Source organism: Gekko japonicus, unplaced genomic scaffold, assembly GCF_001447785.1.
Source record: "Gekko japonicus isolate JY-2015 unplaced genomic scaffold, Gekko_japonicus_V1.1 scaffold399, whole genome shotgun sequence".
Lineage (NCBI taxonomy): Eukaryota > Metazoa > Chordata > Lepidosauria > Squamata > Gekkonidae > Gekko > Gekko japonicus.
The window spans coordinates 622003-637208 of NW_015175981.1; the positions used below are offsets into that span (position 1 = coordinate 622003).

The 15206-nt window shown below is 44.1% G+C and overlaps 1 protein-coding gene across 1 annotated transcript in view; it reads right to left on the reverse strand.

Moving 5' to 3' along the window:
- KCNH7 (potassium channel, voltage gated eag related subfamily H, member 7) overlaps positions 1-15206 on the reverse strand; it is a 455965-nt gene that overhangs the window by 172415 nt on the left and 268344 nt on the right. Inside the window, exon 3 of the mRNA XM_015426236.1 lies at positions 8900-9055. Coding sequence (XP_015281722.1) covers positions 8900-9055 — 156 coding nt within the window. The remainder of the gene's footprint in view (positions 1-8899; positions 9056-15206) is intronic.

The window sequence follows — 15206 nt, forward strand, 5'->3', positions numbered from 1 at the left end:
CCCACCATAGCTATTATTTATTTATATGTTTTAGCTATGGGCCAGGCCCAAAATTATCCCCGGTATACTGCTGGGGGGGGGGTAGGGTAGCTACCGTGGGACCTAATTATCCCGATTAGATAACCATTTCAGAGAAAAGCTATTAAATTGTGTCCATGGTGATGATGCCATACAGGGAAGGGAGAAATGCAGAGTGATCCTTTTCTGGCTTACCCAGAAGTCAGGCCCACTGTGTTGATTACTTCCAAGAAAGCATTATAAAATGCTGCAGTGTATCATTTTAGCCTTGGTATGGCTCCACCCACGTCTCACACTGGCTGGCTGATTAACAAGGGTATTAATGGGTTGTTCTGGAGGAGAAGGGAAAAGGGCTTCCCCGTGCCGAACAGCTGTGCGAAACATTTATGTGATCAAGCCTGCTTATTGATCATTTCATTTGGGGAAAGAGCGGCTACTTTCTCTGCTTGTTCCTTTCTTTTTGTATACATAGCTAGTTCTTGTTTTATGTTTTAAGAAACACATTTATAAAAATGAAAACACCAGCAAAAAGAATTGTATTGATCAGCTCATTGCTTTGCTAAGATGTGGCATGATAATTTCTGATTTTGTTCCAGCACTGGGGAAAGCTCTCTGTGTGGTTCCTTCTGTTCTGCCAGCTCCTCAGCGGGTTGTAAAAGCACACATGCATCATGCACAGCATGTGAAGCTATACCCATTCTCTCCGCTGGGACCTCTTCCAACCAGAATTTCCATGAAACTTTTGTAGAGCTTTAGCATGAATTTCCATTCAGGTGCAACATGCAAAATGAAATATCTTTTGCACTTGAATGGTTCGAGCTTCTTGGTTTCCCCCGTAAAAGTGACTAAAGCACTGCTGACATTTAGCAAAGTTTGTTAGGTGTGGCATATCACAAAAGATTTGCAATCTAAGTGAAGTTAGAAAGAAAACATTTTTGAAGAGAGATCTGGGCTATTTTAAGCACATTTTGCCCAACTGCTGTCTCTGGTGTGATGCTATTGTACAACATTTGCCGTATTTGCAGAAATTGTACTGGATGTTTGGCATCCAACAAGTTTTGTAAAATCAGGCAGGGGCATATTCAAAGCATCTGCTTGGGTATGTGTACAGACAGGACCCAAGATACGTCAGATGCAGAAATGTTGCCCATTAGATAAGCCTTGAAGGGCTATGCAACCCACCAACCTTTTTGTTGTGCCTGAGAACGGAAAGAAAGCATGCCCTGAGTAGGGCTGCTATCCCCACAGTCAGGCCAGGAAATTCCTGATTTCAGCGCCCCCAATTCGCTGCCGACCAGCTGGCTGTTGGGGGAAGCCCCACCCCACCAGTAGTGACATCATCATGCTGGGGCTGTTGCACAGTGATGCTCTAGCATTCAGAGGGAACTTTATTGTTACCACAGAGGTTTTGCCCAGAATGCTAGAGCACTGCCATGCAACACTCCTAGCATGAGGACGTCACTAGCGGTGATGTCATCATGCCATGCACACTTTGTGCATGCAGCAGAAAAATCCCAACAAGGAGCCAGGAGCTCCTCAGGTAAGGTGAGATCTGGCAATGCTAGCCCTGAGTGTGTGATATAACCACAGGATGTAACCACAGGAGCCAGGAGCTCACCTCAGGTAAGATGAGATCTGGCAATGCTAGCCCTGAGTGTGTGATGTAACCACAGGATATACCATGCAAAGTGTACTTGGCTAGCCTAGCTCTTTCACAAGAATGGAGGGAACTGGGTTCAGGACAGGACATGGGAGAGCCTACCAAGTTGGAGGCTGGGATGAGGGGCCTGAGCACTAGACCAGTGTTTCCCATCTCATGGGTTGGGACCCAACAGTGGGTCGCAAAGCCTCCAAAAGCAGGTCACAGGTCAGCCCTCTCTAATGGCGGCTCCTGTTCCTTGCACCCTTCTCTTTCTTCCCTCCTTGCCAACTTCTCACATGATCGTCGCTCCTCCCTTCTTGTGACAACCACGAGGGCAAAAATCCCATCTGGCTACTACTAACTCCACGGTACTAGCTGCAAGAAGACAGAAAGAAATTTGGAGAGGGCAGATGGGAGATGTTCAGCACGCTGTGGAAAAACTAAAGGAGGAGAGAAAGAGGCAAATGTGTGTGTGGGCACTGCTGGTGCTGCTCCTTCATCACCCAACCTGTTGCCCAGAATTGCCTCACTGCCCTGTACCTGCTATGGGAGATGTACTGCACCTGAGCCCCTTGTCCCACCTTTTCTCCGCCACCTGTCATTTTTGTGTATCTCTTCAACCCAGAGCCCCCGGAGTGCACATCCTCAAACTCCTGCTGTCACCCAGCTGGCAGGGGAGGGGGAGATGAACTCCCACTTGCTTGGGATTCATAGTGGGGGCAGCTCCACCCCTTGTGTGACACTTGCTGGTTTCTCAAAAACACCTGGTTGGGTAGTACAGAAAACAGAATGCTGAACCAGATGGATGCCAGTGTCATACTTTGCCTATGGCACCAAAAAACCTCGGGCTCATCCTGGATGGGTCACTGTACAAAGTAAATTTGGACTTGTGGGTAACCATACCAAAAAGGCTGGGAACCACTGCCACAGACAGTGGCTGAGATGCACAGACAGAGGAGGTATGAGTGTTCTGCGTCCCATTAATGGCACACACTGTGAAGCAGGTATGGAATGAGTTGGCCTACAGGAGCAGCAGATCCTTTGATGGATGTAAAATAAAGCTGTCCCTTTAATGAGCCCACCTGATGGTGTTGGCTTTCCTTATTCCGTGTCTGCCTGCAATAGGTCTTTTTCATCCTTGCAGAACAGCAAGTGCAGTATTGGTTCTGACAGGTGAGATTTACTCTCTTTTTTTTTGCTGCTCTTTCCAAACAAAACACAAGACCACCACCCCCATCTGTAACTGCAAGAACCCTTCAGCAAGGGAACATGGTTGCTTGCAGTTGTTAGACATGAGTACAGGGAGGTTGTGCCAATCAGATGGAGAGCCATTTGGCCTGGCCTCCACGTTTTGGCATTTGATAAATTTTGCAACTTGTTTTTATGTGCATCTCATTGGAACATTCTCTCAGCTTAGGGCTCTAAATTCAAGGAAATGAGAGATGTGATTTGGTAAAATACATTTTTTTTTTGTTAGCTGATATAGATTTTGCCATAGTAAAGAGTTTTAAAAGTACATAAATATTAGTACAAATATATGGCTGAGGTCTCAGAAGCTGGGCCTGGGTGCCTCTGGACCCTTGAGAGGGCCTGACAGTGGGAGATGGGTTGAGATACTGCTGGTTCTGCCAATAAACTGTGATAATTCATAAGAGGACCTTCTTCATGGTACACTTGGGATCAGGGTTGTGGCAGGACAGGAATGCTCTTCACAGTGTGTCGACATGATCTATAGTGTTGCCAGCTCCACACTGGCAAATCCCTGGAGATTTTGGGGGTGGAGTCTGAATAGGGCGGGGTTTGGGCAGGGAAGGGACTTCAGTGGGGTCTACTTTCATACAGTCCATCTTCCAAAGTGACCCTGTTCTCCCGGTGAGCTGATCTCTGTCACCTAGAGATCACTTGTAACCAGAGGTCGATTCAGGGGGGATCGCGGGGGATCGCAGTTCCCCCGGGTGAGGTGCAGGGGGGCGGGGCACACGACAAAGCCCCGCCCCTTCTTCCGGCCGCCCCCTGCTTCCAGCCTCATTCTGTTGCAGAAGGAGGAAGAGGCAGGAGGGTAAGTTGGCGTCCTCCCCCTCTGCCTGGCCGAGGCCACTCCACGTGGCCTCCGCAAGGACTCCCAGCCCCATCCAGGAGCTTCCCCGAGGTAGCTGTGTTAGTCTGTTGCTGCAAAATAGTCCAAGAGTTCAAATAGCACCTTTAAGACTACCCTTTAAGACTAAGACTAACTGAGTGGCGGGTGTGGCCTTATGACACACTTCCAGTGATGTCAGGAGGTGTGGCATATGCTAATGAGGGATGCTAATGAGCTCCCCTAGCTCTTTTTCTACAAAACGACCCCTGCTTGTAATCCCAGGAGATCTTCAGTCACCACCTGGAGATTGGCAACCCTGGAAACCTGATTTTGAATGCAAGGGTGATAAAGTTTTCATTCCTTACTTTGTAGTGAATTTTCATTGCCTAATAGCCTTAGCATTCACCAAAGAGCAGAGCTGGGCAAATAATTCATGAGTAACGCATTTAACATCTTTAGCTTCTTATTGTGCCATTAGGATATCTGCAAGCAGATTATGTTTCCAATTTGAAAAAAAAAGGATTTGAAAAACCCCAGCGACTGTTCAGATGGTTCTTAATTGGATGACTGTGCAGACAGTTCTGATATGAATATTTGTGTGCACCAGTTTAAAATTGGATTGGGGGGGGGAATCTCTTTGCCTTCAGCTATGCCCTGCATTTTGCAGATATCCCTTTTGAAAAAGCACTGATTCAAATATTAATCGGAAATGAAAGTAGAAAGAATGCGAAAACCAATGAAGGGTCCTTTGCCATGCCATTAAGGCCCACTTCTGAAATTAAATCTGTGCCCGAAGGGAAATCTGTGACTGTAAAATACTCTTACTCAGGATGAGACACACAGGAAGCAGCACTTCCCATGCAGAAAGAGGAGCCTATTCATTTTTTTTTACAGTGAAATAAGCTACTACTTTAGGAGAAGGCTGTCTGTTGGATAGACGGGCTTGTTTGTTGTAGCCGGAACCTTGGTTACGTAAAGGTCTCCAACTGTGCTATCACCTTGGCAAATAGAGTCCAGCTTATCAGGTGGTACCCACAAGCACCATGGCATCCACCTGTGTGTGGTGCTCCCTTGCCTTCTTTCATCTTGGAAATTCAAAGGGTCTTGATTAGACCAGGAGAAAACTTTGGGTCATCCCCCATTGGTGGGCTGACTAGTAAAACACAGCCAGGCACAGCCAGGCACTCTTGGCATAGCCACAGATACAGACTTTCTTATATCTCTTGACAGCCTCATCCTGTGCCCACCACTTTCTTTGGAAGCTAAGACAGCAAATCAGAGAGTTGATCCTGGCCCCACAGGCAGTCATTTAGGGGAGGGGCCATGGCTCAGAGGCAGAGGATCTGCTTAGCATGCTGAAGGTTCCAGGTCCAACCCCCTGTATCTCCAGTTAAAAGGTGACATGAAAGGCCTGTGTCTAAGATCCTGGAGAGCCACTGCCAGTCTGAATAGGCAATATTGACCTTGATGGACCAATGGTCTAATTCAGTATAAGGCCGTTTCAGATGTTCATGTATGTTCATGTTGTGGCTACCCTTTCTCAGAGGAATTCAAGGTATAAACTTTTGCGTGTAATGTATCTGAGGAAGTGTGCATGCACATGAAAGCTCATACCTTGAAGAAAACTTTGTTGGTCTTAAAGGTGCCACTCTGGACTCGAACTTTGTTCGATGTTTTCCTCCAGAATTAAACCCAAACAAATGGTAACCATATAAACTAAGCTTGCTGTTCCTATTCAGTCCTTGAATCTGTTAAATATCTTCATTATGCTGTATGCTAATTTACTGCTCACGCCCTACCTATATGCATGGACCGGCTAATTTCCATTTCATTGTATCTGAAAATGTGTGCATGCACACAAAAGTTTATACCTTGAATAAATCTTTGTTGGTCTTAAAGGTGCCACTGGACTCCTAATCATTTCCAGGTCAACATGAAGATGGCATGGAGCTGAAGACCAATAAATCTAAAAAGTAAATACCACGGGGATAGATTTGTGCACTACAGACTGTCTAGGAGAGAGTTTAGCCCCAGGGATTTTCATGCCTGCAAATACCTTTCCTGGTGTTTTCAAAAGTGGGCATGGCCAGATGGGGCTTATGCCCAGCAGGGCTTCTGACGGGCTCTCTGACTGGCTGTGAAGATTAAAAAAAATCTTGCTTTGCCAGCAGCTGCCACCACATTCCTCCACATGAAGCCAGCTGGGTGACCTTGGGTCAGTTACAGTTCTCTCAGAGCTGTTCTCTGAAGATCAGTTCTCTCAGAGCTCTCTCAGCCCCTCCTACCTCACAGGGTGTCTGTTGTGGGGAGAGGAAGTTAAGGCAATTGTAAGCTGCTCTGAGACTCCTTAAGGTAGAGAAAAGTGGGGTATAAAAACTATTTCTTATTCTTCTCTTCATAATAGTCATATTATGTAAATATTTATGAAACCCTTTTATGTGCCTACTTTTCCAGCCCTTATGAGCCCACATGCCAGATACACTGTACAGATCCATGCCAGTTTGGTGTAGTGGATGCAAGCGCAGACTCTAATCTGGGAGAACCAGATTTGATTCTCTACTCCTCCACATGCAGCTGCTGGTGTGACCTTGAGTCAGTTACAAGTTTGTTCAGAGCTGTTCTCTCATGAGCAGTCCTCGAAAGAGCTCTCTCAGCCCCACCTACCTTATAGGGTTTCTATTGTGGGGAGGGGAAGGGAAAGGAGATTGTAAGGCACTCTGAGACTCCTTTGGGTAGTGAAGGGTGGGGTATAAATTCAATGTCGTCGTTGTCGTCGTCGTCTTCTTCTTCTTCTTCTATAGACGGCACCCTTTCCTAGAATGGCACACCTGTCCACAACAACAAGAGCCAGTCTGATGTAGTAGTTAGAGTGTTGGTCCAAGACCTGAAAGACCCAGGTTCAAGTCCCCATACTGCCATAGAAGTTCATTGGGTGACCTTGGCCTGGTCACAGACTCTTAGCCTAACCTACCTTACAGGGTTGTTGTAAGAGCAAAATGGAGGAGAATGATGTGAGCTGCTTTGAGTTCCCATTGGCAAGAAAAATTAAGTACAAATGAGGTTTTAAAAATAATGCCATTTCAATTGCCACCCTTCAATTATGGAATAAGCTTCCTTTGGGGGTCCAAAAGCATTCCTCATTGCCGGCTTTTAGAAGAGCTGTGAAAACCTTTCTACTTCAGATGGTCTGATTGTGATTGTATTTTTTCTGAGAAAAAAACTGATGTGGGCAGCTGCTGTTTAATTTTTTTCTTTAATAGGATCCTTTAGGAACATGATTTTAGCAAATAATTGTTAGTCACCTTGGCCTTGATAAGGAAATACAGGTTAGAAAGTTTTAAAATCTAAAAAAATCTTAGGAAAAAATTAAAACCAGTATTTTCAAATTTCAAGAAATTCAGTTCACACTGAAGCACATTGTAATGATGCAGATCAATGTTCCCTCTAAGCTGATTTAGTGTGAGCTAGCTCATAGTTTTTTAGCCTCCGGCGCACACATTTTTGTTTTAGCCCAGGAAGGATGGCTCCAGAGCAAACTAATTTATGCAATAGCCAAATAGCTCACTCGCAACTTTAATGCCAGTAGCTCACAAAGCAGAATTTTTGCTCACAAGACTCCACAGCTTAGAGGGAGCATTGATGCAGATCAAGACCTCTTTGCAGTGTGAAAATATAACAGAAATTGTGAATGATACTATTGTTTGAATGCAACACTGTTCCCACTCATTTCTTTTGGGCCTGATTGTGGTATGTATCCCAGCCTACCTCTGCACAAAAATTCACATGCCCATCCTTGGAAAGATGTAAACCTAAAATCCTGCTTCTAACCTAAAATTTCAGGTGCATTTATCTGTAGTAGAAATGCAAGGTTTGATTCCAGTAGCACCTAAAGGCCAACAAGATATCCAGGGTAGAAGCTTTTGAGAGTCAAAGCTCCCTTCGTCAGATACCTTTGTATACTCAGATACCCTTAAATACCCAGACAGAAGAACATAAGAACATAAGAGAAGCCATGTTGGATCAGACCAATGCCCCGTCCAGTCTCTGTGTCACACAGTGGCCAAAACCCAGGTGCCATCAGGAGGCCCACCAATAAGGCCAGAACTCCAGAAGCCCTCCCACTGTTGCCCCCCAAGCACCAGGAATACAGAGCATCACTGTCCCAGACACAGTGTTCCCTCTGTACTTTGGGGCTAATAACCACAGATGGACCTCTGCTCCATATGTTTATCCAATCCCCTCTTGAAGCTGTCTAGGCTTGTAGCTGCCTGCCATCACTTCCTGCGGCAGTGAATTCCACGTGTTAATATCTGACACAGGGAGCTTTGTCTCTTGAAAGCTTGTACCCTGGAAAACATGTTGGTCTTTAAGGTTCTACTGGACTCATATTTTGCTCAATCTAACATTTCAGTTTATTCATCTGTCTGAAGAAAGCAATTTATTTACTACTTTTTAAAACAAAACAAGCGGAGCCTTTTTGTTTATATGTTGGTGCTGCCATGGTGCTTTTTGAATGCCACAAGCTCATTTAATTTGTATGCTTTCTGATATTTCAACACATTTTTTTCTTAGTCATGAGCTGCAGATGGAAGGGCCCGCAACACCTTTCGTTCGAGTTCTGTGTGAAGCCACCAGGTGTTCCACTAAAACTAACAAGACATTTGCATTCAATCACAGCTTCCTAGTCTAGCATTTGTTTGTCATTATTGTCATCAAGTAATCTTCAATTCTAAACACTATTGGTCCCTTTCGATTTTTTTCATAGCCACATGGGAGGTAATTTCCCCAAATCTGGTTCCTGCTTGGCTGAAATAATATTCAAATAAACCAACCACATGGTTAGTAGCTAACCACATGAGTCTTTCCTATGCAACCAGCTCTCTCCACAGTAGGCCAAATTACTATCTACATTTCTGGATCATTTAAATGCTGTGACCCATCATCTCCTTGGACAGGGACCCGTTGACTGTGTCCTGACTATGGCACAGTCATCTGTGGAGAGAAGATAACGAATCCATATGGAGGCAGTTTCTACACAGCTAGGGGGACAGTTCAGTTCCAAGAAACTTCCTTCCTTAAGTCAGAGCAATCAATGATTAGTTTCTTTTCCCTTGTGTTGCACCCCCCCCATTCCACAACCCCCCCATAATAAACACACTTACGGTTTGTGACTTTGGCTGAAAGTATCTGGTTGAATTTCTCTGGAGACTCTACGTTCTCCTCGTCCGTGGCATACTCAAAGTTAATAATAAACATCATGGCTATGCCATCCTGATTTTTCACTGGGATAATGTGGGTGTTGCAGATGAAGGTGGAGCCTAAAAAAAAGAGAAAGAAGAGGTAAATGAATCTGTGTCTGTGAAACCATTATCATTTATTTCCACTGAATTCTCTAGCACTCATTCTATGAATTATTCAAGGGAAAAGAGGAAATACCACCGATTTATTTTGTTTTAAAGGCATGAAAGTTCCCCCCCCCTGAATTCCAGGATCTCCTTTATCTCTTTTACTGCTTTCTTTAGTGATATTTTTATTCAGTAGAAATGCTTTGAACACATGTGTGGCATCGTACCGGGAAGGTATTCAGCAGCAACCCACCACCTGCAATTTACCCTATCATCAGTGTTACTTAGTTTGAAAAAAGCTCCATTATTCTCTTAAATGTCACCTGTTTGGAACTCAAACTTTTGGCTAAGATGAAATGCCAAAACTTGCTGAAAATATATAGCTGTCTACATGGTTGCTGTCTCCTGTGCATTCGTCTAGTCCTACCCAATGTTGAATTATTTTAAAAAATAATTTGGAAAAGAAAATTTTCCTCCTCCTAAATCTTAAGCAAATGAGTTCCCTGAATTTAGCTCCGCAGCCACTATTCACAGTGGGAGAGTTTCTACTCTGTATCCACTGGGATGGATAACCATTCTCCAAGTAGCTCATATGATAGAAGAATTACTGAAGGTGTAGTAAGCGCCTTAGATTGGAGGAAGGCTTCAACATGGAGACAAATGAAAGGCGGGGTATAAATATTTCAATAAATAAACTTTTCTTAGTGGAGTAGTAAGTTTGGGGTCTCTAGTTAGTACTTGGATGGGAGACCTCCAAGAAAGACTGCAGAGGAAGGCGATGGCAAACCACCTCTTCTTCTCACTTGCCTTGAAAGCCCCTTGCTGGGCAGTACTTTACACACACAGGATAGGTGTAGGAGTAGGAGAGTGGTCATTCATGAGGGTTAAGTGAAGCACTGTTTTATCACGGATTTGGGGGAATCCATACATGCACATTATGGGAGGGTTTTTTGGAAAGCACGTGAAAACCTTTCCTTCCCTGGCTTCAGGCAGCTGTGCATGGGTAGGTAAGTTTGTGTGTGTACAGGCTAGGCAAGAGTCCAGGGGCTGTAGAAAGTCTCAGGACCATGGACAGCTCACAGGGAAGGTTAGCTGGAAGATCACCAGCAACAGGGAGCTTTGTGCAGCTCCTATTTTGGAGTTAAATGACTCAGGGAAATGAATGATTCATGCTTTGCCTTTCTGTAGAGTCCAAAACCAAAACATAGTATGTAATACCTTTTATCAGGACCAATCAGAAGTAAACAAAACAGTGTTCAAACTTTTGAGTTCTCCAGAACTCTTCCTCGGGTTGAATGCCACAGCATAAAAAGAGGTGGTGGTGGTGGATGGGAAAGATGATTATAAAGCCCGTTTCTCACCAGCATCCCTCTGCTAAAGGCTGGCAGGCAAGTAGATGTGCTTTGGTGCCAGGTTGTACCCTAGTTCCTCTGAGCAAGGAAAAACAAATGGTCTCTCTCCAATGGAATCAATACCAGGTTAGAAGTTACATCAGAACTCCCAGAAGAGATTCAACAAAGAAAATTGCAGGGGAGAAAAGGTAAGGATAGAGAATGCTTTTAGAATGTTAGTAGAGGATTTTGGTAATGTTGAAAAGGAATTTAAAGATCTTCTGATACAGAAAAATTAGGAAACAGAATGAGAACATCAAATTTAAACATTTGAGTGCTGTAGTAAGATGCAGAAGGAGAGAACCTTAAGAGAATATTTGTGCAAACTTTTCTCTGGTCCTTTGGGGGGGGGGGTGACTTTGAGAAGGAAACAGGTATACAAAAAGCTTATTTGACAGATGTGAAAAGAAGGAAGGTCCAGAAAGAACATTTTTTTGAGAGATAACCCTAGTAAAATTTAAAGATATAGAAACAAGAAAAGCTGCCTCGGATTTATTCAGGGGCAATAGAAATACTTGATAGTCATTGTATGAATGATTGTGAAGTTTCTTTTTGCAAAGGACTGCTCATATGTCAAGGGGGCACGTTTGATGATAGAGAGCTCTGATGGGGTGGCAGGGGAGGAGGTCTCTCCAGTGCTGCAATCCAAGTTGGGGGTCAATTGCTAGAAACCAATCAAACCAGCTGGGTTACCTGCTAAGAACAGGGGACACACCCAATCTCTTGGAGCCTTTCCTGCTCTTCTAGGAAACTCTCTAGAGGAACAGCTACTTTGGTGACTCCTTTCCAGACCTAGTCTACTTTTTCCTCTGAGTCCTTAGAACTTCCCTGTAATAGGAAAGAGGTCAGGATCCTGATCCATGACTCTTTATGTTGTTGTCCTTCAGTCGCACAGTTGAGTCCGACCCTTCGCAACCCCATGGACCACGTCACACCAGGCCTCTGTTTATTTTTTGTTCTTCCTTCCTGTATTTGGCTTTGGTCATCCCACCTACAGATTATCTATCTAATTCTTCTGCTAAGGAGGTTGTGGCAGCACACATACTTGTTACTCCCCGATTTAACATTTCCATCCAAAGCATTGACTTCAATGGACTCGGAAGAGTATAATTTTGCCTAAGATGGCATTGTTTGTCTCAGCACAACTCTGTGAGATAAGAAAGTCTGAGGGAAAAGGGACTGGTCCAAGGCCATTCAGTGAGTTTCGTTCATGGAAGACTGGAAATTTGAACCCAGGTCCCCTAGATCCTAGTCCAGTTCTCTAACCTCCATACCACACCAGTCTAAAATATCATGGGTTTCTTCTTGCTAGAAGACCTGTATGGATTTCTCTGGGCAGTGGCTTCTATCCAACGGAGGTTTTTTAGTGATCTCAAACATCATCCATCTCCCTTCTTTGCTCAAAGGATTTTTATATGCTCTCTTTTTCAACCTTGAATTTTTTTTAACTTGCTCTGGGATTCCATTTCATGCTAACAGATGCTGCAGAATACGAACAATATGCCAGCAGCAAGACCTGAGTATTTCACCGGAAGTGAACATTCTGATTTCAGCTGAAGAAAAGTGGCATGAAAATATGTGAAATAAAGAAGTGGCTGGAACCAGGGGTGAGCAGTGTTGTGGCCAAGTCTGCAGATGACACAAAATCATTCAAGATGGTGAAAATCAAGGATGACTGTGAAGAGCTCCAGCAGGATCTTCTCAGACTGGGTGAGTGGGTGACCATGTGGTAAACAAACTTCTGTGTTGGTAAGTGTAAGGTGATGCACATTGAGACACACACACACACACACAAATTCCCAGTATAGGTTAATAGGATCTGAACATGCTCAGACTGAGATTAGAAGGATCTTGGGATCATACTAGATAGCTCAGTGAAGGTGTCACCCCAATGTGCTGCAGAAATGAAAAAGGCAAACTGTTAGGTACTGTTAGGAAAGGGATTCAAAATAAAATGGCTGATATTAGAATGCTCCTCTACAGATCAGTGGTGCAGCCTCATTTGGAATACTGTGTATAGTTTTGGTCACCATATCTCAAAAAAGACATTGCAGAACTGGAAAAAGTACAGAAGAGGACAACCAAAATGATTAGAGGGATGGAGTACTTTCCCTATGAGGAAAGGGTTAAGAGGCTGGTACTTTTCAGTTAAGAAAAAGACGACTAATAGGGGACATCTACAGGTTTATAAAGTTATGCATGGGGTGGAGACAGTTGACAAAGAGACATTTTTCTCCCTCTCCCAAAATACTAGAACTCAAGGGCATCCAATGAAGCTGATGGGCAGTAGGTTCAGGACACATAAAACGAAATACTACTTTACACAGAGAGTGATTAAATTGTGGAATTTGCTGCCAGAGGATGTAGTGATTAAACAGCTTTAAAAGGGGATTAGACAGATTCATGGAGAATAGGTCTATCAGTGGCTACTAGCCATGGTGACTAAAGGGAACCTCCACGTTCAGAGGCAGTAAACCTCTGCAAACCAGTTCCAGGAGGAAACATCAAGGGAAGGCCTCAGTCTCTATGCCCTGTTATCAGCTCTCCAGAGGGACTGGTTGGCCACATTGAGACAGGATGCTGGACTAGATGGACCACTGGTCTGATCCAGCAGGGCTCTTCTTCTGTTCTAAGCGTACACTGAATCTCAGCTGGACTAGATGGACCACTGGTCTGATCCAGCAGGGCTCTTCTTCTGTTCTAAGCGTACACTGAATCTCAGCCTAAGTCACATTTTATTGCTTTCAACTAGGGTTTGTCATGACTAACTTCTTCTAGATTGTGCCCTAGCATGCCCCCCAGTTTGAACTTCTCTCATCCACTGAATATAAGGAAGATACTCAAATCACAATGGAGCATCAAACCCTGGGCAGCTACATCCATTTCTGCACAGCAGCTGAAAGGGATCTTAATAAGCCTAATTATTTCCTTGGCTACCTACTTTTTTCTTCTTTGACTCTAGAAATACTAATTGAACAAGGATAGCCAATCTTTGGTGCTATCTTAAAAACTTAAAGTTCTGAGTAATTGCACCCTGGATACTGACAATTTTAGTCAGATTACAGCCAGTGTTCCCTCTAAGGTGAGTTAGTGTGAGCTAGCTCAGTTTTTTAGCCTCCAGCTCACACATTTTTGTCTCAGCTTAGGCAGGATGGGCTCCAGAGCAACCTGATTTATGCACTACCCAAAAGGTTCACTAACAATTTTAATGTCAGTAACTCACAAAGTAGAATTCTTGCTCACAAGACCTCACAGCTTAGAGGGAACATTGATCACAGCCCTATTCCATCAAAATAGCTTCAGCTGTAGCTGGTATGGTGCATTGTCCAGGATACAATATGGGTAAAAACAAAATCACAATCCTCAGCTCACCCCTCTGACAGGAACCAGAAAAGGTTGAGCTACCAATGGAGAGAGGCACAGAAATGATGAGCTACATCATTTTTCTTTGTTGTCCAGGTCAAAGTATATTAATTACACTGGTCACCAACCACGATAATAACATAACAGCATACTGTACAGCATTTCTTATGTCGGTAATATAGACTAATAAATCACCACGCAGAGATATATCCAAAAAGCCAGAATCCCTGACCAATGTGTCGTTGCCTCTTGACAGCCATTTTTGGTTTTTAGTGCTGGGTGGACATTGTCTCTTGTTCTTTCTCTTATGCAACTCAGTTTGATTGAAGAACTTGAAATAGATAGCAATATAGCACACTGCATAAAAACTCTGGTGAAAGCCCCATGGATCTCCAAGTTCTGGCATCCTGAGGAGCCACACTACTGGTCTTATTGAACTTAAACAGCAGGGTGAATTCATTCTACCCTGAAGCATGGCCCAATAATGAAAGGCTTCTGCTTCCTCCATAGCTCTGCAATGAAAGCATTTGGTCTCTTGCACTCAGCCCTCTTCTATCTGCAACATGTGGCTTAATAATGAAGGACTTCCACCCATGAAACCAACATGGTGGAGCAGATCTTACCCCAAACATTTTCCTGAAAACTTGGGTGATCCCCCTAGGTTTGCAAAAATAATCTGAAAGTTTAAAAAACACCTTGGGGGGGGGTTAAATCTCCCCCAATAAAAAGCATTGTCTGCCACCACTGCTAGGCTCAAAGGTAGGGGAAAAGAGGGAGTGAGAAAGAAGGGGGGATTGGCTTGAGGGGGAGAGAGAACAGAAAAGATGGGGGATTGGCTTGGGGGGGAGAAAGAAAGGGGGGTGGGTTGGGGAGAGAAAGAAAGCGAGAGGGGAGAGGGAAGGAAGCAAAGGTGGGGGAATGCCTCCTCCCCACAAGTTTCTTGCAGATCCCCACTTGTACATACATAATAATGATGGACAACTCTCTTGTGTGGATCAAAGATATGAGGATACACTATCCACAGATAAAGGCATCTTTGAACCCAAGGCAATCCTCAGGTTTGTAGAAAAAATATAAGAAGTTACAAAAATCTCCCTCCAAATAACCTGCAACAACTGCATGCGTAGTCATTGCATCAAAAAGTTTGAATATGCAAAAACAACCAAACAAAAAGGAAGGGATAAATTGAGGGGAAAGGAAGAAAATAGCTACTTGGAAGGGGGGATTAGGAGTGAGGGGCTTTTAGGAGGGTTGGGGAGAGTGGAGAAAATAGATGGTTATGTAAGTTGTGCATGGAAGATTAAATGGGTGTTTGGTGGGTAAGGGAGGCAGAAGTAGGGACACCATGAAGTTAGGCAAAGCCAGGGAAG